The sequence below is a fragment of the Leptodactylus fuscus genome, chromosome 9 (genome assembly GCF_031893055.1).
Source record: "Leptodactylus fuscus isolate aLepFus1 chromosome 9, aLepFus1.hap2, whole genome shotgun sequence".
NCBI classification, from domain to species: Eukaryota; Metazoa; Chordata; class Amphibia; order Anura; family Leptodactylidae; genus Leptodactylus; species Leptodactylus fuscus.
The window spans coordinates 85,054,588-85,080,478 of record NC_134273.1 but is presented as its reverse complement, the minus strand read 5'-3'; the positions used below and the strand labels follow the sequence as shown (position 1 = coordinate 85,080,478).

The window sequence follows — 25,891 nt, the reverse complement described above, 5'->3', positions numbered from 1 at the left end:
TATAGTAGTTATATTCTTGTACATAGGAGGTAGTATTATAGTAGTTATATTCTTGTACATAGGAGCAGTATTATAGTAGTTATATTCTTGTACATAGCAGTAGTATTATAGTAGTTATATTCTTGTACATAGGAGGTAGTATTATAGTAGTTATATTCTTGTACATAGGAGTAGTATTATAGTAGTTATATTCTTGTACATAGGAGTAGTATTATAGTAGTTATATTCTTGTACATAGGAGTAGTATTATAGTAGTTATATTCTTGTACATAGGAGTAGTATTATAGTAGTTATATTCTTGTACATAGGAGTAGTATTATAGTAGTTATATTCTTGTACATAGCAGTAGTATTATAGTAGTTATATTCTTGTACATAGGAGGTAGTATTATAGTAGTTATATTCTTGTACATAGGAGCAGTATTATAGTAGTTATATTCTTGTACATAGGAGTAGTATTATAGTAGTTATATTCTTGTACATAGGAGCAGTATTATAGTAGTTATATTCTTGTACATAGGAGGTAGTATTATAGTAGTTATATTCTTGTACATAGGAGCAGTATTATAGTAGTTATATTCTTGTACATAGGAGTAGTATTATAGTAGTTATATTCTTGTACATAGGAGCAGTATTATAGTAGTTATATTCTTGTACATAGGAGTAGTATTATAGTAGTTATATTCTTGTACATAGGAGCAGTATTATAGTAGTTATATTCTTGTACATAGGAGTAGTATTATAGTAGTTATATTCTTGTACATAGGAGCAGTATTATAGTAGTTATATTCTTGTACATAGGAGTAGTATTATAGTAGTTATATTCTTGTACATAGGAGCAGTATTATAGTAGTTATATTCTTGTACATAGGAGGTAGTATTATAGTAGTTATATTCTTGTACATAGGAGGTAGTATTATAGTAGTTATATTCTTGTACATAGGAGGTAGTATTATAGTAGTTATATTCTTGTACATAGGAGGTAGTATTATAGTAGTTATATTCTTGTACATAGGAGGTAGTATTATAGTAGTTATATTCTTGTACATAGGAGCAGTATTATAGTAGTTATATTCTTGTACATAGGAGTAGTATTATAGTAGTTATATTCTTGTACATAGGACTAGTATTATAGTAGTTATATTCTTGTACATAGGAGCAGTATTATAGTAGTTATATTCCTATATATAATATAATGTAGAAGCTTTGCAGGCTTGACTATATTTAGACACCTATACTATGTATCTTAGGAACTGATGATAATGTTAATTGTGACTGGCACTGCGGTGGAATGTCACGGTAACTGTACAATATGTTTTTGCCCATAACAGAAAAAATACCAATTAGGATATGAAAAAAAGTACTGTCACTATGGCCGGCATTTTGTGACCAACAGGCGTGAGAACTGCACCACATTTTAAAACGTAATATTTCGCCCCTGTCGGACGATACTCTTAGGAGACAGAGAAATACTTTAATCTTTGGAACCACAAGAAATTGAAAAGAGAAAGCGGCCGTGGCAGTACAGTATATATACCTATGTGTGACCGCTGTAAGATTAATGGGACGCGATTAATCACACACAGGAAATAGGAGGATTGCAGGTGAAAAGAAAAAAGGACTAAAAATCTCATAAATGTGGGATTAATATCCTGAACAAGTGAAATCTGTGAAAGTGATAAATCATTAAAGTTTTCACAATGAGATTAAATTGTGACATTGTGTGACTTTATATGATAATCACGCTTCAAGCAGATTAAATAGCCGTTCTGTGTCAAATCCTATAGAAAGCTGTTAGTAGTCACAGTCAGACAACCAAGGTCAGAGTAGTCGCATATCTATGCTGCATTTAGTGCCAAAGATACTTCTCAGGTTTCACAAATTGTGGTCCTCAAGTAGACACCCAGGGTCGGATCAGGCACGGAGCTAAGATACAGCCAGGGTTGGATCAGGCGCGGAGCTAAGATACAGCCAGGGTCGGATCAGGCGCAGTGCTCAGATACAGCCAGGGTGGAGTCAGGCACGGAGCTAAGATACAGCCAGGGTCGGATCAGGCGCAGTGCTCAGATACAGCCAGGGTCAGATCAGGTGTGGTGTTCAGATACAACCAGGGTCAGATGAGGTGCAGTGCTCAGATACAGCCAGGGTGGAGTCAGGCACGGAGCTAAGATACAGCCAGGGTCGGATCAGGCGCAGTGCTCAGATACAGCCAGGGTGGAGTCAGGCACGGAGCTAAGATACAGCCAGGGTCGGATCAGGCGCAGTGCTCAGATACAGCCAGGGTGGAGTCAGGCACGGAGCTAAGATACAGCCAGGGTCGGATCAGGCGCGGTGCTCAGATACAGCCAGGGTCAGGCTTCTTGCTCAGACACAGTCAGGGTCGGGTCAGGCTTGTTGCTCAGATACAGCCCGGGTTGGATCAAGCACAGCGCTCAGATACAGTCCGGGTCGGATCAGGCACAGAGCTAAGATACAGCCAGGGTCGGAATAGGCGTGGTGTTCAGATACAGCCAAGGTCGGATCAGCTGCAGTGCTCAGATACAGCCAGGGTCGGAATAGGCGTGCTGCTCAGATACAGCCAGGGTCAGATCAGGTGCGGTGCTCAGATACAGCCAGGGTGGAGTCAGGCACAGAGATAAGATACAGCCAGGGTCAGGTACGGAGCTAAGATACAGCCAAGGTCGGATCAGCTGCAGTGCTCAGATACAGCCAGGGTCGGAATAGGTGTGCTGCTCAGATACAGCCAGAGTTGGATCAGCTGCAGTGCTCAGATACAGCTGGGGTCAGATCAGGCACAGTGTTTATATATAACCGGAGCTGGATCAGGTGAAGATCCCTTGAATACGACATCTATCAGCCTCTGAAACTGGCTCCAGCATAGAAGTATATCTATTTCTAATGATCTATATATCATACACACATACAAGTACGTATCAGATGTGGAGGTTGGATCGTGAGCCCCACTGGGAGAGAAATACGGTTGTCAGAGACTTCTGTAGATTGAGGCTGTAAAAAAGAATAGTTAATGAAGAGATGACAAGGTCAGAGGCAGATGAGTCACTTGTGCGAAGCGCAATATGAAATTGTTCACTTTTAAAGGGCCGGTCCCATCATTATAACCATTAGATTATATATACATTGTGAAGACCTCTTGACTGCTTCCACTTGACTTAGAGGAGATACATCATCGCTCATCTGCTCTGACAAGAAACCTCTCTCAAGTGGTTTTAATTAGAACATATACAAGGCGGGTGTCAGGGCGATGCGATCATCTATCAGAAACACATCACAGCCATATAATATTTATAGACGGATTGTTATATTATCAGTCGTCAGAGAGGTGAGATTTGGGGACACAACACCTCCTCTACTCCGCACTGTACCCAGACATGGAGATCACAAGATGACACTTCTCACTGGTGAGATCACTACAAGGAGTCAATCAATAAAGGGAAAGTGATAACAATATCCGGAGACATGTCAGCACCGATACAGGAGACAAGAAGGAATGACAATATAAAATCATACATATAGTGCACATTAATAATTCATCTCATCTATGGTAGTCTTATAGTAGTTATATTCTTGTACATAGGAGTAGTATTATAGTAGTTATATTCTTGTACATAGGAGGTAGTATTATAGTAGTTATATTCTTGTACATAGGAGTAGTATTATAGTAGTTATATTCTTGTACATAGGAGGTAGTATTATAGTAGTTATATTCTTGTACATAGGAGCAGTATTATAGTAGTTATATTCTTGTACATAGGAGGTAGTATTATAGTAGTTATATTCTTGTACATAGGGGGCAGAATTATAGTAGTTATATTCTTGTACATAGGACCAGTATTATAGTAGTTATATTCTTGTACATAGGAGTAGCATTATAGTAGTTATATTCTTGTACATAGGAGTAGTATTATAGTAGTTATATTCTTGTACACAGGAGTAGCATTATAGTAGTTATATTCTTGTACATAGGGGGCAGTATTATAGTAGTTATATTCTTGTACATAGGACCAGTATTATAGTAGTTATATTCTTGTACATAGGAGTAGCATTATAGTAGTTATATTCTTGTACATAGGAGTAGTATTATAGTAGTTATATTCTTGTACACAGGAGTAGTATTATAGTAGTTATATTCTTGTACATAGGAGTAGTATTATAGTAGTTATATTCTTGTACATAGGAGCAGTATTATAGTAGTTATATTCTTGTACATAGGGGGCAGAATTATAGTAGTTATATTCTTGTACATAGGAGGTAGTATTATAGTAATTATATTCTTGTACATAGGAGGTAGTATTATAGTAGTTATATTCTTGTACATAGGAGCAGTATTATAGTAGTTATATTCTTGTACATAGGAGCAGTATTATAGTAGTTATATTCTTGTACATAGCAGTATTATAGTAGTTATATTCTTGTACATAGCAGTATTATAGTAGTTATATTCTTGTACATAGGAGTAGTATTATAGTAGTTATATTCTTGTACATAGGAGGTAGTATTATAGTAGTTATATTCTTGTACATAGGAGGTAGTATTATAGTAGTTATATTCTTGTACATAGGGGACAGTATTATAGTAGTTATATTCTTGTACATTGGACCAGTATTATAGTAGTTATATTCTTGTACATAGTAGTACTATAGTAGTTATATTCTTGTACATAGGGGGTAGTATTATAGTAGTTATATTCTTGTACATAGGAGCAGTATTATAGTAGTTATATTCTTGTACATAGGAGCAGTATTATAGTAGTTATATTCTTGTACATAGCAGTATTATAGTAGTTATATTCTTGTACATAGGAGGTAGTATTATAGTAGTTATATTCTTGTACATAGGAGGTAGTATTATAGTAGTTATATTCTTGTACATAGGGGACAGTATTATAGTAGTTATATTCTTGTACATTGGACCAGTATTATAGTAGTTATATTCTTGTACATAGTAGTACTATAGTAGTTATATTCTTGTACATAGGGGGTAGTATTATAGTAGTTATATTCTTGTACATAGGAGCAGTATTATAGTAGTTATATTCTTGTACATAGGAGTAGTATTATAGTAGTTATATTCTTGTACATAGGAGCAGTAGTATAGTAGTTATATTCTTGTATTAAAAAGTTTGGTAATATTTAGTATAGCCTGTACATATATTTTGTACAGACTAGTTACATATACCAATATACACATTATTTACCGTATTTTTCGGACTATAAGACGCACTGGACTATAAGAGGAGGAAAATAGGGGAAAAAAATTTGGAAGCAAAAAATGGTAAAATATTTAATATATGGGAGTTGTAGTTTTGCAACAGCTGCAAGGCCACATTGACAGGTGACCCTGCAGCTGTACGGGGATGCATAGAGTGTTTTTTTTTTTGCGGGGCCAGAAGTACTTTTTAGTTATACCATTTTGGGGACTATATATTGCTTAGATCACCTTGTATTGAAAAAAAAAACGGTTTATGATATATGATTTTCTACATATACATATATATATATATATATATATATATATATATACAGTCCTATGAAAAAGTTTGGGCACCCCTATTAATCTTAATCATTTTTAGTTCTAAATATTTTGGTATTTGCAACAGCCATTTCAGTTTGATATATCTAATAACTGATGGACACAGTAATATTTCAGGATTGAAATGAGGTTTATTGTACTAACAGAAAATGTGCAATATGCATTAAACCAAAATTTGACCGGTGCAAAAGTATGGGCACCTCAACAGAAAAGTGACATTAATATTTAGTAGATCCTCCTTTTGCAAAGATAACAGCCTCTAGTCGCTTCCTGTAGCTTTTAGTCAGTTCCTGGATCCTGGATAAAGGTATTTTGGACAAACAATTCAAGTTCAGTTAAGTTAGATGGTCGCCGAGCATGGACAGCCCGCTTCAAATCATCCCACAGATGTTCAATGATATTCAGGTCTGGGGACTGGGATGGCCATTCCAGAACATTGTAATTGTTCCTCTGCATGAATGCCTGAGGATTTGGAGCGGTGTTTTGGATCATTGTCTTGCTGAAATATCCATCCCCGGCGTAACTTCAACTTCGTCACTGATTCTTGAACATTATTCTCAAGAATCTGCTGATACTGAGTGGAATCCATGCGACCCTCAACTTTAACAAGATTCCCGATGCCGGCATTGGCCACACAGCCCCAAAGCATGATGGAACCTCCACCAAATTTTACAGTGGGTAGCATGTGTTTTTCTTGGAATGCTGTTTCTTTTTGGACGCCATGCATAACGCCTTTTTTTATAACCAAACAACTCAATTTTTGTTTCCAAAATGAAGCTGCCTTGTTCAAATGTGCTTTTTCATACCTCAGGCAACTCTATTTGTGGCGTGCGTGCAGAAACGGCTTCTTTCTCATCACTCTCCCATACAGCTTCTATTTGTGCAAAGTGCGCTGCATAGTTGACCGATGCACAGTGACACCATCTGCAGCAAGATGATGCTGCAGCTCTTTGGAGGTGGTCTGTGGATTGTCCTTGACTCTTCTCACCATTCTTCTTCTCTGCCTTTCTGATATTTTTCTTGGCCTGCCACTTCTGGGCTTAACAAGAACTGTCCCTGTGGTCTTCCATTTCCTTACTATGTTCCTCACAGTGGAAACTGACAGGTTAAATCTCTGAGACAACGTTTTGTATCCTTCCCCTGAACAACTATGTTGAACAATCTTTGTTTTCAGATCATTTGAGAGCGGGCTATCCATGTTCGGCGACCATCAAACTTAACTGAACTTGAATTGTTTTGTAGAAAGAAATGGTCCAAAATCCCTTCATCCAGGAACTGATTAAAAGCTACAGGAAGCGACTAGAGGCTGTTATCTTTGCAAAAGGAGGATGTACTAAATATTAATGTCACTTTTCTGTTGAGGTGCCCATATTTTTGCACCGGTCAAATTTTGGTTTAATGCATATTGCGCATTTTCTGTTAGTACAATAAACCTCATTTCAATCCTGAAATATTACTGTGTCCATCAGTTATTAGATATATCAAACTGAAATGGCTGTTGCAAACACCAAAATATTTAGAACTAAAAATGATTAAGATTAATAGGGGTGCCCAAACTTTTTCATAGGACTGTATATATATATATATTCTAGGGACAGGAGGTGATTTAGAACTTTTATTTATTTCATATTTTTACTATATATTTTTAAAGTTTTTTTTTTTGTTTTTTTTTTACTATTTTATTCCCCCCCGGGGGCTTGAACCTGCGGTCACTTGATTGCAAGTCCCATAGACGGCAATACAACTGTATTGCTGTCTATGGGACATTCTGTATATTAGTATTACGGCTGGTCCTAGGCCCAGCCGCAATACTAATATATAGCAGTGACAGGCCTGGGAGCCTCATTAGGCTCCCGGCTGTCACCCGAACAGGTCGGCTCCTGCGATATCGCCGCGCAGAAGCCGGCCTGCAACTTCACAGGTACGGGGCCGGTGGGGACCGGCCCCAGGGGAGAAGGGGAGCTGATACTGACCCGGCATCCGCTGTACTAGAGAGGCGGATGCCGGCGAGGGATAGACGCCAGCACAGGTGCCGGGGCCTGAGACATCGCTGCGCTCCTCTGCCCTGCATGAAGCCAGCGGCGGGGGGACGGAGGAGCGGAATAGCATCGCCGCTGCCACTGCTGGCTTCATGCAGGGCAGAGGAGCGCAGCGATGTCTCAGGCCCCGGCGTCTATCCCTTGCCGACATCCGCCTCTCTATTACGGCGGGTGCCAGGTGCCACAATCAGACTATAAGACGCACTCTTCTTTTCCCCCCAAATTTTGGGGAAAAAAAGTGCGTCTTATAGTCCGAAAAATACGGTAATAATGTAGCAGAGGTTTTTTAACTCGTTGATGGACAACCCCATACTAATCTATTCTGTCATTTAATCCAGCAGAACACATAAGGACTATAACTAGGCTATACGTATAGTCGGTGCCATACACACACATTGAAGTACTTGACTGATCCAGTCTGTGGCTGCGGATGCGCACGAGGCACAGAGAACCTCATTGGGATTCTGCACACACCACGGACACATGTTTTTCTATTAATGTCCAATGTGTGTCAGCCTTAAGATAAGGCTTCCTACATCATGTCCGAGCAGCCATCTAGAGAATGGGACTCTGTGTAAGCTATTGCCCAGTACTTAAATCCCAAGGAAGAAGTCACTGAGCTATCTCCCCGACACACGTGCAGGTGGCCCTAGATAAGGCCTGTGAAGAGAGGAGCGAGGGGGAAGGGGGCCGGGGACAGGGCCGAAATTAATGATGTGATGGTTTTGGGAGAGGTAGAGGAGAGACACACAAATCAATGTCGTAGCCGGGCGCCCTTACAAGCGGCAAATGCGTACCGTATGCCAGGCAGGCCCTGGTCAAAAGGGCGCCAAACAGATGCCGTATATTTCAGGTGTAATCTTCATATTAATCTGTGTCATTGTGAACAGCCCAGGGCGGAAGAGAGGCGCACAAAGGACCAGCAGGAATTAGGATGAATCTTATTATTCAGGTCAAGCTCATTCTCCCATTTCAGATGCATCATAGTCAGACTGGTGCGATTAACCCTCTCAGTGCTGCAGACTCCACGAGGCAGGCATCAAGTCTACAGTATTATCCATTTTATAAAGTTTGAGGTGATGCAGAGAGAAACGCCATAAAGTAAGGCCTCAAGCACACGGCCGGGGGTGCAGCTAGAGGTGCTTCAGGGGGGGTAGGGGTGGAATAAGTGCAATGCTTGGGGGTGCAGCTAGATGTGCTTCCGGGAGGGGGGGTAGGGGCGGAATAAGTCCAATGCTTGGGGGTGCAGCTAGAGGTGCTTCCGGGAGGGGGGGTAGGGGTGGAACAAGTCCAATGCTTGGGGGTGCAGCTAGAGGTGCTTCCGGGAGGGGGGGTAGGGGCGGAACAAGTCCAATGCTTGGGGGTGCAGCTAGAGGTGCTTCCGGGAGGGGGGGTAGGGGTGGAATAAGTCCAATGCTTGGGGGTGCAGCTAGAGGTGCTTCCGGGAGGGGGGGTAGGGGCGGAATAAGTCCAATGCTTGGTGTTGTTTTGATCATTACAGAACAGTTCCTATACTGTGCAACGAAATCAAACTCCAAACTGAAACCAATGGAGGACTGAGGGCACCCTGAAAAATCAGACGCACTTGACCTGCACACTCGGCCATGGAAATAAGTCCTAATTCTGTAATAGGCCGTGAAGGCTCAGGTGTCCAAAATATAGGTCCAGGAACACTGAACTGCAAATACAGGGCAAATATATGCAAGAAAGCGGCTAAAAGAACAGGGGGTGCAGGGGCAAACAATCAATCTATGAGCAAAGTCAGTAAAGTAGCTTGCTGTCTGTGAAGAATATCCCATCTTTAACCACACAAGCCACCAGAACTAGATACAAGTACATGGAAGACATTTTTTTCTTCCATTATAAACTTTGAGATTTGCAGAATGTTCAGTCCTTTGCACAGAGATAACAGTTTGCAGATGTGTGTGGAGGCTTGTGAGGAGAATCAGACCCTCCCCTCTACATTCACTGCGTGAAGCGAGCAAATGGTCAGACCTTGGCTAGCAACAGGGAGTGAACTGCAAATTATCTAGAAGGAAGACACCTAGTGGCAGGAACTTTAGAGAGGAATTTCAGACAGAAAGCAGCCACGTTTTTAATTAAAGTGTGATACATTTGGTCCAGATTCACACGATCTATACAATGGGACTAAGTTGTTTGAAGACCATTTAAAGGGATTTTTTTCTGGGTACAACATGGGAATAGCCTTAAGAAAGGCTATTCGTCTTCTACCTTTAGATGTCCTCTCTGAGCAACCGTTCGGTATATAAACCGGTTTTAGTTGGTATGCAAATGAGCTATCTCACAGCACTCCAGGGCCGCCTCCATCTTATTCAGGAACGAGTCTTCTTCGCTTCTTCTTCCGGGGATTGGCTTCAAACTTCTAGGCCTCGGGCAAAGCCGACTGCGCATGCCCGCCGGCCACAAGAAAATGGCCGCTTACACAGTATTGTAAGCCACTATTTTCTTGTGGCTGGCAGACGTGCACAGTCGGCTGGCCAAGGCCTAGAAGTTTAAAGCCACCGCCGGAAGAAGAAGCGAAGACGACTTATTCCTGAAGAAGATGGAGGCGGCACTGGAGAGTTCTCTCGCAGCATTGGGGACACCCCCAGTGCTGTTTGAGCTCTGGGGCCCGCCCCAAGTGTCGCGAGAGAACTCGTTTGCATACCGTAGAAAACTGGATTATGTACCGAACGGCAGCCCGGGGGAGACATCTAAAGGTAGGAGAAGAATAGCCTTTCTTAAGGCCTTTCGTACGTGATAGGCAGAATAAAAATGAGTTTTAATGATAGGACCCCTTTAAATGGGTTCTCACTAATGACATTTATCCTATAAAGGAGAAGTCATCAAAGTCTCAGAAAACCCCTTTAAGGGTGAGTACTGGGAAGGCTACTCACTGTGCACTACAGACATCTCCTGTGCTGCACCATTTTCTGGATTGAGCCATCTTGGTCAATAAGACTATCCTCCAACATCACTTTATTACTACTCATCAAACTCATTAAAACCTAGACAATGATCTTTCTGTCGTTATTATTAAGGTAACGATGTTAGATGGAGAAACTCTACAAACATTATTACACTTCGGTCTAGGTCCAGCGGAAAGCAATAAAGCTGCCCATTGAAGAACCAATAATTCACCTGAAACAATCAATACTGAATGCACGAACCGGTAACCACCAATGTAGTAAAAAAAATAATACCATCAACCCATTCATTTACCCTTTGGTCCATTATTTCTTCATTGTTCGTGGACATTGGTAGTATATTAGGGAGGCTTCGCTATTTCACCTACAGACAAATCTGATGCAACATCTGCAAATTTTAACATGTGGATGTCGGTGCAGATCTGCTGCGGATTGCTCCCTTTGCATGATATTGCACTCTGCAGCAATCTTGCTACAGACATGCAGATTTTGTAGCAGATTAGTCCGTAGTATTCAAATTCCTCCCCCATTTCTGCAATGTGAACTTACCCTTAGAGGTCAGGACTCCCTTATATAGGGCAGTGCAGGGACTCCATACTACCGATTTCTGCAATGATCAGAAATTGTCAATTTTCAGTTTGTTACCTATCAGCGATTCACGAACAGCCCTGAACTTCATCTGACGTGGGCAGAAAGTTGACAATTGACATCTTAAAGGTTGAGGAGTCATTTCTTACCAGCTCAGAATCTGCTTACGGAGAAGAAAGCGACATTATCATTTTATGCGGATACAACTGCGTTCGACGCTTCTGCTTTGAAAACTGGGGATCTGAGCAGACAGGACAAATTTCTGACTTCAAAAGAAATATAAAAGCTTTATTTTCACACAAAGTGCAGGATGGAAAACAGGGAGCGCAACGGGAGGGGGAGGGGAGGGTACCACAATAACTCGCAGAGCTTCACCAGCCATTAAAGTCACTGCAAGAACATCAGCTGCTGAAATCTGCACAAACCCTCCGAACGCAAATTAACCTTCAGAGCGACGAGATAACAGTCAGAGCGGAGCAGGGACCGGTACAGCGAGATTGTTGTAAATGCCTTTGACAAATCAACTGAACCGGGATAGAAGAGACGAAGTGGGGTGGGGGATGGAGCGGAGAAAACACACAACACAACACCGCTCTTCCAGCGCTACTCTGGTTCAGCATCCGGTCAGCTGCAAAAAAAAATAACAGGATTCTGATTTTTGGATACACCATCGGGAGATATGCTACTAGCATCATGTCCCTACCTCAATGGGGTGACCCACGCGGGTGTGTGTCAAAATCCACACGTAAACCGAGGCAAATCTGCATCCGGTTGATTCCAATGGAAGTCTGTGTTGTCAGGAACAAGATATTCTTGCTATAGCACAGGGCAGGGGTCACTGATCACTGGGGGTCCGACTGCTACAATCACAGGAGCGGGGTCTGCAAGTGAACCGGGGCTTCATGTAAATGGAGAAGTGGTGTCCTAGGTCAAGTTTACAGGGCTGAAAGTCCCATGGGAGCGACTACAGCACTTCATTCACATGTGGCCCTTGTGGACCACCATTGTCCTATTTACTGGGGGACTCTTCAGAGGAGTATATACCGTTTAAATTCCATGCACATGGACGAATCCAGTCGGGTTTGTACGTCGGACAGATTTAGTGGCCCGGACTTAGTCCAGAGACCCTGGCTGTTCCCATCACAATGATGTATGTTGCCCGGAGTCCTCCCCTCACTGCAGCTATGCTATTCTGTACTGTATATATTATAGAGCCATTGTATACAGGAGCCACAGGGACTCCTAGCGCCATCGCACCAGTTTTGAAATGGACATAATGCGGTCCGGATTCTACAGACCTCATTTGCCTGTGTGCAGGGGGCCTGAAGAGTGTTGCAAATCTGGACTAGCAGAGTAAATGATCCAAGTATCCGTTCTGGCACAGACGGCCACAAATTATAGGTATACACAACTGGGAGACCGCAGTCAGATCCGAATCTGAGATTCCAGCAGTCTGGGCCCCTGAGACATGTCCTGAACGAGGGCAGGATTTCTTCCAGAACTATAGCCTGAGTCTGGCATACAACCATTATCAGGCCATTGTATGTAGCAGTGCCTGCAAAGGAAGAGTTATGGTCTGGGGTCTGAAGCTTGTCCTCTATACACTCAATAGGGGATGCCAGTTACCGGGGTCAGACCTGTTGGAATCCCAGCGAATACGAGCTTGTGGGTGCGCTAGTGACCCATGTGAATGGCCAGGAGGATGTGCATGCTCAACCATCATCCATTCACTTCTATGGGGGGGGTGAAGATCTCAGCCCCTGAAATACCACAGAAATGACCTGAGTGTAGGCCGAGCATGAGCACCCAAGGCTGGAGGTCTATCCTGCTGATGATCATTGGGGGTCTCAAAGACTGAACCCCAGTGGTCAGACACTTATCACCTTCAGTGCACGCTCCAGGATTCGGTCATGCAGTTATACACCAGTGAAGTTAACCCTTTAGTATTGCACCTGATCTGACATCTTGAATCCCCAGCAGTATCTGTCTATCTAATGCACATGAATCTGCAGAACCAGCTCTTAAAACAAACCCTGATCCCCTCCCTGGAAACTTTGGCCATATTTTTGGTTCTGTCCACATAAATATTTACGGTGAAAGCTGCGAGTAGCCAGATCTCAGGTCCGGGAAGATTCATTAAATCCCTATCTCAATCTGCCAAGTTCTGCCCGATACAGCCTCGTAAATGTATCAGCGCTGGACGTCTCCTAGTCCGCAGGATGCTCCTCTATCCACCTCCCGGCCCACAGCAGTAAATCCGACTCTAACACATCTATCTCCCTTATAACCAGCAGGATTTACAGCACAGAAATTAGTTTTACAGATTTTTTTTGTATTTTCATAACTTTTTTCTGCCGTCTTCAGTCTCACCTGTTTGTACATTTATTGCCATCAGCCATTTCACACCCCAAATTACAAAAGAACAAGGTCGGATGCTAAAATATACAAGCTGAGAATAGTGAATATTAATAACACTCAGCACATGTGACTATATCACACAGAGACCCCCAGGCTGATACCGGGTCATGGCAACAAGGAGGAAAGGGTTAATCTCTCGGTTCTCAGGAGCCATCTATTTCTATCAAACATAAAGCAACTCAAGGAGGAGCAAAGATCATGTGAATAAGACATACATTACATTACTTATCCTGTATTATACTCCAGAGCTGCGCTCACTATTCTGCTGGTGCAGTCACTGTGTACATACATTACATTACTTATCCTGTATTATACTCCAGAGCTGCGCTCACTATTCTGCTGGTGCAGTCACTGTGTACATACATTACATTACTTATCCTGTATTATACTCCAGAGCTGCGCTCACTATTCTGCTGATGCAGTCACTGTGTACATACATTACATTACTTATCCTGTATTATACTCCAGAGCTGCGCTCACTATTCTACTGGTGCAGTCACTGTGTACATACATTACATTACTTATCCTGTATTATACTCCAGAGCTGCGCTCACTATTCTGCTGGTACAGTCACTGTGTACATACATTACATTACTTATCCTGTATTATACTCCAGAGCTGCGCTCACTATTCTGCTGGTGCAGTCACTGTGTACATACATTACATTACTTATCCTGCATTATACTCCAGAGCTGCGCTCACTATTCTGCTGGTACAGTCACTGTGTACATACATTACATTACTTATCCTGTATTATACCCCAGAGCTGCGCTCACTATTCTGCTGGTACAGTCACTGTGTACATACATTACATTACTTATCCTGTATTATACCCCAGAGCTGCGCTCACTATTCTGCTGGTACAGTCACTGTGTACATACATTACATTACTTATCCTGTATTATACTCCAGAGCTGCGCTCACTATTCTGCTGGTGCAGTCACTGTGTACATACATTACATTACTGATCCTGTATTATACTCCAGAGCTGTGCTCACTATTCTGCTGGTGCAGTCACTGTGTACATACATTACATTACTTATCCTGTATTATACTCCAGAGCTGCGCTCACTATTCTGCTGGTGCAGTCACTGTGTACATACATTACATTACTTATCCTGTATTATACTCCAGAGCTGCGCTCACTATTCTGCTGGTGCAGTCACTGTGTACATACATTACATTACTTATCCTGTATTATACTCCAGAGCTGCGCTCACTATTCTGCTGGTGCAGTCACTGTGTACATACATTACTTATCCTGTATTATACTCCAGAGCTGCGCTCACTATTCTGCCGGTACAGTCACTGTGTACATACATTACATTACTTATCCTGTATTATACTCCTGAGCTGCGCTCACTATTCTGCTGGTGCAGTCACTGTGTACATACATTACATTACTTATCCTGTATTATACTCCAGAGCTGCGCTCACTATTCTGCTGTACAGTCACTGTGTACATACATTACTTATCCTGTATTATACTCCAGAGCTGCGCTCACTATTCTGCCGGTACAGTCACTGTGTACATACATTACATTACTTATCCTGTATTATACTCCAGAGCTGCGCTCACTATTCTGCTGGTACAGTCACTGTGTACATACATTACATTACTTATCCTGTATTATACTCCAGAGCTGCGCTCACTATTCTGCTGGTGCAGTCACTGTGTACATACATTACATTACTTATCCTGTATTATACTCCAGAGCTGCGCTCACTATTCTGCTGGTGCAGTCACTGTGTACATACATTACATTACTTATCCTGTATTATACTCCAGAGCTGCGCTCACTATTCTGCTGGTGCAGTCACTGTGTACATACATTACATTACTTATCCTGTATTATACTCCAGAGCTGCGCTCACTATTCTGCTGTACAGTCACTGTGTACATACATTACTTATCCTGTATTATACTCCAGAGCTGCGCTCACTATTCTGCCGGTACAGTCACTGTGTACATACATTACATTACTTATCCTGTATTCTACTCCAGAGCTGCGCTCACTATTCTGCTGGTACAGTCACTGTGTACATACATTACATTATTTATCCTGTATTCTACTCCAGAGCTGCGCTCACTATTCTGCTGGTGCAGTCACTGTGTACATACATTACATTACTTATCCTGTATTATACTCCAGAGCTGCGCTCACTATTCTGCTGGGGTCGGAATTAACTTTATAGGTCCGAATTAATTTTATGGGTCCAATTTGGCATCTGAATGAACGCTCTGAATCCATTTAGTCTTAATTTTGATGTCCGGTTTGCTGACTAATAAATCTTGATTTACTGTAAATTGCAACACGACATTTTTACCGCCGAACTTCCTCCTGGACCCCTCTGCAGGCCTAATCTAATCCGCACTACCCCGCCATAGCCAGACCCAACTTTCTATAAGCCTGCAGCCTGTATCCTTCTAACAAGTTGCTTTCCTATCACAGAGCGTGTTGCGCTCCTCTCTGGCCGTGTCCCCGGGTAGCGCACGTCTGCACTCTACGAACCCTCATGCCTCTTGTAATCTCCTCAACCATCGTATCGTTCCTTAATCCCTGAAGTTTTGACTTATTCATTAAAAAAAAAAAAAAAAAAAATTTAAATTTAGGGGGGAAAAAAAAATTGTTTTTCATAGAATTTTTTTTATTTATTTTCAAACGGAAATCTAAAGAAAGCGTTTATCCGTTTGGGGATTAAACACGTGGAGATAGCCACCCAGCGCCGGTCTACAATCCTATTAGCTCCTGGGTAAATCCGGCGCGGGGCCTCATCTCCTAGAATTAATTTCATTGTTCTATTAGGTAGATACATTTCCGGATAAGATCTATCTTCAAAAGGGAAAGCGCTGTCAGCTCAACCAGCTGGAAATACATTACCGAGCCCGATTTCAAAGGGTCTAATCCTCTCTCTGTACATCTCGGAGCCCCCCTGATTAGACGCGCTCGCAGCTTCTTTTTAATCATGATGCACTTCAAGAGTGCGGTTACCGTCCAAAGCGCCGGGACCGACGCTAAGCAATTACCGCAATTAAAAGACTGGATTTTTAAGCGACTCGACGTTTTGTTTTTTTTTGCGGGAGGGGGGGGGGAAATTACGTCCAAAAATTTGAAGCCACATCAAAATGAGGACGGCTGCGGTGCCAGCGCTTGATGTTGAAAGGATTTTTGTTTTCCAAAAAAAATAAAAAAAATAAAAAAATAAAGTCTGATTGGGCGATGTGCGGAGAATGTAAAATCCAGGAAAGTAGAAAAAAGTCCTTGTTAAAAAGTTTATTCTGCCGTATTGAAGTTGTAGCTGGTGGTGGAAAGCCAAGATGGCGTACGGTATACAGGGATTATAGCAGAGGCCTATATATCAGCATGGCAGCGGAGGGGGAGGGGGGAGGTGGAGCTGATACTTGTAGGACATAACACATAATACGTGTATGCTGTATCATAGGGCGACATGCTACTGTATGATGACACAATAGGATGCTATGGGGGTATACCAGATCAGGGGATACCCCAAATTATATCATGGACACGACAGTGTGAATACCGCACGAGCTTATTCACATGACGGGGGGTTCACAGCCCCATTGAAATTAATGGATTTATTCTCACGACAGATCGGGGATTACTGGCCTGTGAGCCTGATGTGTTATGAATAGAACATGTCGTAGATCAGGTCACATGGACAGATCCCTCAATAGACTTCTGTGTATGAGAGATCTGGAAGAAGTACTATGCCATGGCTAAGGACAAGATGTGGTGTGTGAACAAACCCCTATACTGGATAGATAAACAGGAGCAAGACAAGCAGATAAGGGGGAGGGAGAGAGAGAGAGAGAGAGGGGCGAGAGGAGAGGGGCGAGAGGAGAGGGGCGAGAGGAGAGGGGCGAGAGGAGAGGGGCGAGAGGAGAGGGGCGAGAGGAGAGGGGCGAGAGGAGAGGGGCGAGAGGAGAGGGGCGAGAGGAGAGGGGCGAGAGGAGAGGGGCGAGGGGCGAGAAAGGAGAGAGAGAGATAGGAGAGGGAGAGAGAGAGATAGGAGAGAGAGAGATAGGAGAGAGAGAGAGAGAGATAGGAGAGAGAGAGAGATAGGAGAGAGAGAGAGAGATAGGAGAGAGAGAGATAGGAGAGAGAGAGATAGGAGAGAGAGAGATAGGAGAGAGAGAGAGATAGGAGAGATAGATAGGAGTTGGCCAAAAGTATTGGCACCCCTGCAATTCTGTCAGATAATACTCAGTTTCTTCCAGATAATGACTACAATCACAAATTCTTTGGTATTATCTTCATTTAATTTGTCTTCAATGGAAAACCACAAAAAGAATTGTCAAAAAGCCAAATTGGATATAATTCTACAGCAAACATAAAAAAGGGGGTGGACAAAAGTATTGGCACTGTTGGAAAAAACATGTGATGCTTCTGTAATTTGAGTAATTAACAGCACCTGTTACTTACCTGAGGCACCTAACAGGTGGTGGCAATAACTAAATCACACTTGCAGCCAGTTGAAATGGATTAAAATTGACTCCACCTCGGTCCTGTGTCCTTGTGTGACCACATTGAGCATGGAGAAAAGAGAGAAGACCAAAGAACTGTCTGAGGACTTGAGAAGCAAAATGGTGAGGAAGCCTGAGCAATCTCAAGGCTACAAGTCCATCTGCAAAGCCCTGAATGTTCCTGTGTCTACCGTGCGCAGTGTCATCAAGAAGTGTAAAGCCCATGGCCCTGTGGCTAACCTCCCTAGATGTGGACGCAAAAGAAACATTGACCAGAGATTTCACCGCAAGATTGTGCGGATGGCGGATAAAGAACCTCGACTAACATCCAAACAAGTCCCATCTGCCCTGCAGTCCGAGGGTACAACAGTGTCACCCCGTACTATCCAGCGTCAGCGTCTGAATGAGAAGGGACTGTATGGTAGGAGACCCAGGAAGACCCCACTTCTTACCCACAGACAGAAGCCAGGCTGGAGTTTGCCAAAACTTACCTGAGAAAGCCAAAACCGTTCTGGAAGAATGTTCTCTGATCAGAGGAGACAAAAGTAGGAAAAGGCCTCAACATAGAGATTACAGGAAAAAAGAGAAGAAGACGCCCCCTACAGTCAGACATGGCGGAGGTTTGGGGTTGATTTGCTGCCTCTGGCACTGGACTGCTTGACCGTGTGCATGGCATTATGAAGTCTGAAGACGACCAACACATTGTGCAGCATCATGTAGGGCCCAGTGTGAGAAAGCGGGGTCTCCCTCAGAGGTCAGGGCTCTTCCAGCAGGACAAGGACCCAAAACACACTTCAGGTCAGCACTAGAAAATGGTGGTGAGAGAAAGCCCTGGAGACTTGTAAAGTGGCAGCAATGAGTCCAGCCCTGAATCCCATAGAACACCTGTGGGGGAGGGGGAGAGATCTCTTGGTGGCAGTTTGGAGAAGGCCCCCTTCACATCTCAGGGGGGACCGCGAGCAGGAGCCAAAGAAGAAGGGTCTAAGATTCCAGCAGAGCCTTGTAAGAAACTCATTGCTGGTTAGCGGAAGCGGTTGTGCGCAGTTATTGTGTCTAAAGGTTGTGCTACCAAGTATTAGGCTGAGGGCGCCAACACTTCTGTCCGCACCAGTTCTGGAGTTTTGTGTAAAATGATCAATGATGTGACTTTATTTCATTCTCTTTTGTGTTTTTTCATTGCAAGCAAAATAACTGAAGATATTACCAAAGAGTTTGTGCTTGTAATCATTATCTGGGGGACAGCGAGGATTATCTGACAGGACTGCAGGGGGGCCAATACTTTTGGCCAACACTGTACATAGGAGATAGATAGATAGATAATGAGACATATAAATAAGCAGATGATTATTAGCTACATAGACATAAAACTAGATAGAATAACTAGACGTCAGTACTAATAGAGCCCCCCCCCCCCCTCGCACGTCCATCCCCTCCCCCCCCCCATGCACTTCACCTGCCGCTATCCCTATTTCTAGAAATGATGACGCGGCCGCCGCTCAGCCATGTAAATATTAATCATGTCAAAGGAACGTCAAGAAAAAACACAAAGTCGCCTGGTTCAGGCAGTTTCTTCCAGCTGCCGCTACAATCCGGGTCAGTGAGAAAAGACAGGTGAGAAATGTGTATTATCACAGCCGGCGCCGCCATCCGGGCATCTGACGCTGGATAATTCCAGCTAGACGAGCGAGGGTAAGTGATAATTACATGTAAGCTAATAACATTTAAGAAAGGAATAAGATTATCTCTACAAGACGCAATTAATTTTTCAGATCAAGGTTGGCGGGGGAGGGGATGCGCTGACAGGCAGGAAGAGCTGGACGTCCTTGGTCGGAGCGCTGGGCGGCCCACCCCGGCGGGTTACTGCCGATAGCTTGTGTCAGGTGGAATGAATAAATCATGGCCTTGTGCTATTACTGAGACCGCCGTACCTGCTTACTAAGCATACACACCTTACATCAAGCACAGACAATGGCGCCTCTCACAGGACAGTGAAGAAATAGTCACTTCATGTCAATGTACAGCAAGCAGGAAAAAATAGGACAAAATGTCAAGATCGGAGACTTAGACAGGGGACAACTGAAAAGGCAAGACAACTGGGTCAGCGTCTTGTGGGGCGGTGCAGGTATGTAGTAAGTAGTCAGTACCTACCAAAAGTGGTGCAATAGAGGAACGGGTGACCAGCAACAGGGACATAGGCACCTAAACTCAAAGATGGGGGGGAGAAGGCTAGCACGTCTGGTCCGATACCACAGAAAAAAACACTGGAAACTGGGGATGTCCGGCCCAAAATGTAGCGGTTGCTGCCCCGTCCGGGTGCGAGAAGCTGCAAGTGGGCAGGGTGTGCAGCATCGCTCCTATAAGGGGACAGGGTGTGCAGCATCGCTCCTATAAGGGGACAGGGTGTGCAGCATCGCTCCTATAAGGGGACAGGGTGTGCAGCATCGCTCCTATAAGGGGACAGGGTGTGCAGCATCGCTCCTATAAGGGGACGGGGTGTGCAGCATCGCTCCTATAAGGGGACGGGGTGTGCAGCATCGCTCCTATAAGGGGACGGGGTGTGCAGCATCGCTCCTATAAGGGCACAGGGTGTGCAGCATCGCTCCTATAAGGGGACAGGGTGTGCAGCATATAAGGGGACGGGGTGAAAGTGAAAAGAAACGCTCTTATTAGCTGAAAAGGAGCAACCTGAACACGCACCCCCATCCACTAACAGCCTCTGACACCTGAAGGCGGCCAATACATGATCTGTGGTAGGGTCTAGGTGTCAGACTACATGTGACCTATCCGATGGATGTGTCATATGAAAAATCAATTTGGGGGAAGACAAGCCCTTTAAGTTCCTGCTGACTATATTACACACAGGACATCACAGCAGGTTGACTGGTCAGCGCAGCCATGTTTACCCCGTCTCCTGCTGTTCGCACCTATATTGGGTACGTGGGTATCCGAACTGGACCAGAACAATGGAAGGCGGCAACATGGTCTGTGGTCGGCCCGTGGCATAGGTGTCACTTACCTGGGGAAGAGATGGCCGGGAAGCACTACGGGAAAAATTGCAGACAGAGGTGGTGAGGCAGGAAAATGTTCTCAATGGTCTCGTATGGACGTTCCTGTGACACGCGTCACCTATTTAACCATTGGCCGTATTGTAGGCTGTGCGATCACTGTCTCCTGCTCGGGACCCCATACTGTATATTACCCACTTAGATGCTGAAATCAGAGGCTGCCATTAGGTTTCCCTTCTGTAGTTGCAATACATTACTAGCTTTGCTATTTAGGCATTGGGGAATGTAGGGGGGACAACCCCTATGGGGGCTATAAGAGCCACCATACTGACGTCCCAGCCTACCACAGATGTAGGACTACAACACACACCCAGTCAGTGTAATCCAAGAGTCGATTTCGGGAAACCTTGTGCACACAACCCAACAATAAACCAAATCTCACGCAGAGTTTTAGGAAATAACTTCACCAGCGAGCCCTGATATCAGGAGTTACCCCACCCCCACTGATATTTATTACTGTAACCCAGAGCTCAGGCCATTGAGGATTGATCGCGCCGTAATTCAGCTTGTCACTGGCCTGGCGTGTTCGTCTTTATAATAAATCCAAGACGCAGAGTAATGATGGAGAGACCCAATCAACAAGGGGCCGCAGGACGGGGCTCGCATCTTAATATCTCCCAGGGCCTGGAGGCGGCTGCAATTACAAACCGGAATAAAACGAAGCATTTACAGGAGCGGCGCTCATCCCGACCCTCATAATATTTATGTCTACTGGAACAGACACAGACATTGGCCCCAAACCAGGACGCAGAGGAAGATGGAGATTTGTTAGTGTAAATCGTGAGGGAAGACCTTGAAGTTGAAGCGGTTTCCTTAGATGGACGGCTGAGTTGTGGGATTGCTCTTCTTCTAAATACGTTACAAGTCAAATAAGAGCAGGTGAGATCTAGTCCAATAGCGGGGACGGAAGTCAGAAATGTAATCACAAAAGATGCAATTCTTATTCTAACCAGCAGGTGTCCCTATAAAGACTTAGGGTGAATGGAAAACGGGAATCCCTTTAAGACCAGGCCGTGGGCTTCAGAGCTATTGACTATTGCTACTATGTGGCCTCAGGCTGTGTCCACAGGGACACGAGATCTAGGCAATCTAAGGACAGGTCATCAGTATGTGATTGGTGGGGTCCGACAGCTGGCACCCGCAAAGATCAGCTGGTTAAAGAGACTGGAGCATACAGGCGTGCACTGCGGCCTCTTCACTGACACAGCTTGGTATTGCAGCTCAGACTCACTCACTTGAACAGGACGGAGCTGCTGCTGTACCATGTGACGCTGGGTTCACACCTGCATTCACGGTCTCCGTTCTATGGTTTCCGTCTTCTGCATGCCAGAAGACGGAAAGCACAGACCGGGTCCAGCCGTGCGCGGCGGTGAGCGTTTTAGGCCAGACATCTCTCTCACCCATTCAAATGAATGGGTGAGAGAGACTCCTGCAGGTTTCCGTCTCCTGCCTCTGTTTTAGGCAGGAAACGGAAACCTCAAGTACGGACACCTGGGCGCAGATGTGAACGAGCCCTGACCAAGTAATGTCACATCATAGGCACAGGGAAGAGGTCCGTCTCCTCAAACAATGGATCGCCAGGGATTCTGGGTATCGGAGCCGCACAGATCACATATTGATCACCTATCCTAAGGTCAACAAAATGCAAGTCCCAGAAAACCCCCTTAAATTATGCCAGGGCGCAGGAAGGGGTTAATAGTGACACCTTGTGGACGAAAAAAGTTACTACACTGGATTGTAAAATGTCAATGTCCAGCCTGTTCTATTATTCTCTGCCATGACTGGCCTGATACACAATCTGACAATCTACGCTAGTTCTTACCTGGCGGACACTTCTATTCCAGCAGAACATCTGACATCATGAAGAGGCCGCTTATAAAGACTGACATGTGATACGCCAATCTTAATAATTAGTCCTAGTGATGGCAAAGCTGAGTCTCTCTGATCAAGGGGGAGATTGAATTTGCAGAGACTTGATCTTGTGGTCATACTTCCATCCATCCCTACTTCTTGCTAAAATTTAGTAGCTCAGCAAAGACTAAAGAACCGATCGATGGAACTGCAGGATCAGTCTAGACAGAGCAGGTTTGTAGACGGTTAGTATGGATACTCATAGGACAGCACTGGAGATGGATACACAGAACAATAGATATAAATAAATACACTTATTATCCCCCTCCCCCCGCCCCTTCACCACCACCGGACTGCAGCTTGCAGATTTCAACCACAAATTGGCTGTTGCACTGCAGTCCATTATTGAGGCTACCCTTTATATGGCAGAACTAAACATATGGAGGAGAAGAATACAGACCCATAAACCATCCATGAATCCTTCTGACCTTCTACAGAGGTAAATGACCTGCATGGTAACAACCACTTACCAGATGCTCAGCCCTCCTGCGCTCCTGGTTGGTATAGTTCTTCTCACGGAGGATGGCAGAGCTGTACCGATCCTGCGCGGCCTCACGCTCTCTCTTGGCAATGCGGGCCAGTTCCTCTTGGATGATGGCTTGTTCCTTCTCATATCTATACAAGGCAAAGCAAAATCACTCAGAACCTTATAGCAAATATCATGCACCAGAAGGAAGAAATGAGGTCTGTAAGCATACTGGAAGTCAGCTGAATTGTGAATGCAGCTCTGGATGTGAATGGTGCACAAAACACACATTCATAAAGTGGATTATGTGCAGCAGATCCCAGGATTCAGGGACATCTAAAAAGTCACAAGTCACAAAAGTCTGCATGGAGAAGACAGAAAGCTGTCAGACCAGGTCCGGCCGTGAGCGGCGGTGAACGTTTTATGCTCTCCGTCGTGAAACCGTTTTTTTTTTAAATCGGACACAGAGTACTGCATGTCCGACTGTGTCCGATTTAAAAAAAACGGTTTCGCGGTGGAGAGCATAAAATGCTCAAATGAATGGGTATGAAAGAGTCCTGCAGGTTTCCGTCTCCTGCCTCTGTTTTGTGCAGGAAACGGAAACCTGCAGAACGGAGACCGGGCGCAGATGTGAACGAGCCCTTAAGAGGGATCATAAAATATCAGATCTGTGGGGATCTGAGACTCGGACACCACACAGATCAGCTGTCCGGACAGACTCCAAGCCCTGGAAGCTACTGTATTGGACGAGAGAGGAGTAGTTGTGATTCAATTCAAGTAATAGCAGAGGAGCTGCAATTCCCCGTCGCCACCTCAACATGAGGCCTAAAGGGGTTTTCTTGCCCCAAACTAAATTTTTCATACTGATGACCTATCCACAGAATCCTCGCTTTACAGTGGATGGCGATGCTGTGCTGTTCCCATTTCTTGTCCACTAGTAACACCCGGAGGCTGCCAGAACAGATGATCTGTGTGGGGTCTGGGTGTTGGGCCCTAAAAGATCACATATAGATGGCCAATCCTGGGGACAGTTCATTAATACGAAAATGAAATTTGAGGCCAAAAATTCTCTCTATGGGTCAGTTCACACGTGAAAACCGCCTAGCTTATTTGTGCGAGGTAAAAAACCTCGAGGAGTTTTTTTGACGCTGTTTTTTGCATTCCACGCGGTTTTTGACGAGGTTTTTGACGCGGTTTTCGCTAGGGTTTTTTTTTCCTATATGTGCTATAGAAACTGCAGGCGAAAACCGCGCGGTTTTTTGCAAAAAACCGCGCGGTTTTGTGTGCAAAAAACTGCGCGGTTTTCGCCTCCCATTCACTTCTATGCAATTCTTCAGGCGTTTTCCGCCTGAAGAAAGGTCATGTCGCTTCTTCAGGCGGAAAACGCTAGGAGGAAAAAAAAAGCTAGTGGTCTACATAGACCACCATGTTAAAGGAGAGGTTTTTGAAGCGAATTCCGCTGTCAAAAACCTCCCCTTTGCCCACGTGTGAACTAGCCCTATATCCGCAGCAGCAGTCTCACAGCTATACCGCCATCTACTAGACAAACTCTGCTCCTTCTTGACAAGCTATTCCTATTGGCACAGAGTACACAGGATCACTATGTAGAGACCAGACTGAGCAGGTGGGTATGCACATTGCTATACATTCTGTACACAAGGAGGCGCCATACTATGTAAGCAGATGTCAGAACTCTTCACTGGATATAACAATTACTGTAGGATCATCCCTCTAAGTATAAATCCCCTTTAATGTGTAGGCACCTGGACACTTACCTCCTGTATAGCTCGTCCTCTCCATACGTTGGCTGCTTGTCCCCTCCTGTAGCCGGTCGATAATGACCTGTATTTAATGGACAAGTTAATACACTCTGTGTTATACAGAAAGCCTCTGCAGGCACAGTATATGGACAGATGCTCCTACCTTTGGCTTCTGATGCAGGCTCCCCCCTAGGAGGGGATGTATGAACTGATGCGGTGGTCCCTGGTATCTTGCTCTGCTCTCCTCTCTGCAGCGCAGACTCCTTCATGCGATTTACAATATCATCAGAAAGCTGCAAGAAAAAACGCAGAAGTAATATCTCAGTACTCATCCCTCATCCTTTACACTGCAGCTATGCACCAAAATACAAAGGAAACATAAACTGCGGAAATATTGTTTCTGACCCAATACAGTATTATCATGTGGTCTTGTACAGGTGTAATATAATATATGGCCACTAGATGGAGCATGAAGACCCCTATATCCAGAAGAGGGAGAAGGTGACCCATGTATCCTATATATCCTCTATATATGGTCCCATATATCCTATATACCCTCCATATATGGTCCCATGTATCCTATATACCCTCCATATATGGTCCCATGTATCCTATATACCCGCTATATATGGTCCAGGATACACCGACCTCTCCTGTCCTGATAGTGTGTTACAATGTATCA

At 44.2% G+C, this 25,891-nt stretch overlaps 1 protein-coding gene across 3 annotated transcripts in view; it reads right to left on the bottom strand.

Annotated features, from left to right (window-relative positions):
- Positions 1-25,891, bottom strand: part of CHCHD6 (coiled-coil-helix-coiled-coil-helix domain containing 6) — a 146,771-nt gene that overhangs the window by 117,486 nt on the left and 3,394 nt on the right. For 2 of the 3 annotated variants that reach the window (XR_012717430.1, XM_075286117.1), the window contains exons 2-3: positions 25,225-25,502; positions 23,454-23,598 (exon numbers count right to left, since the gene is read on the bottom strand). Coding sequence is in view for 2 of the 3 variants with exons in the window: in XM_075286117.1 (XP_075142218.1) it covers positions 23,454-23,598; positions 25,225-25,502 (423 nt within the window). In the remaining variant the exon portion in view is untranslated. The remainder of the gene's footprint in view (positions 1-23,453; positions 23,599-25,224; positions 25,503-25,891) is intronic. The other variant, XM_075286118.1, reaches the window with a different exon arrangement.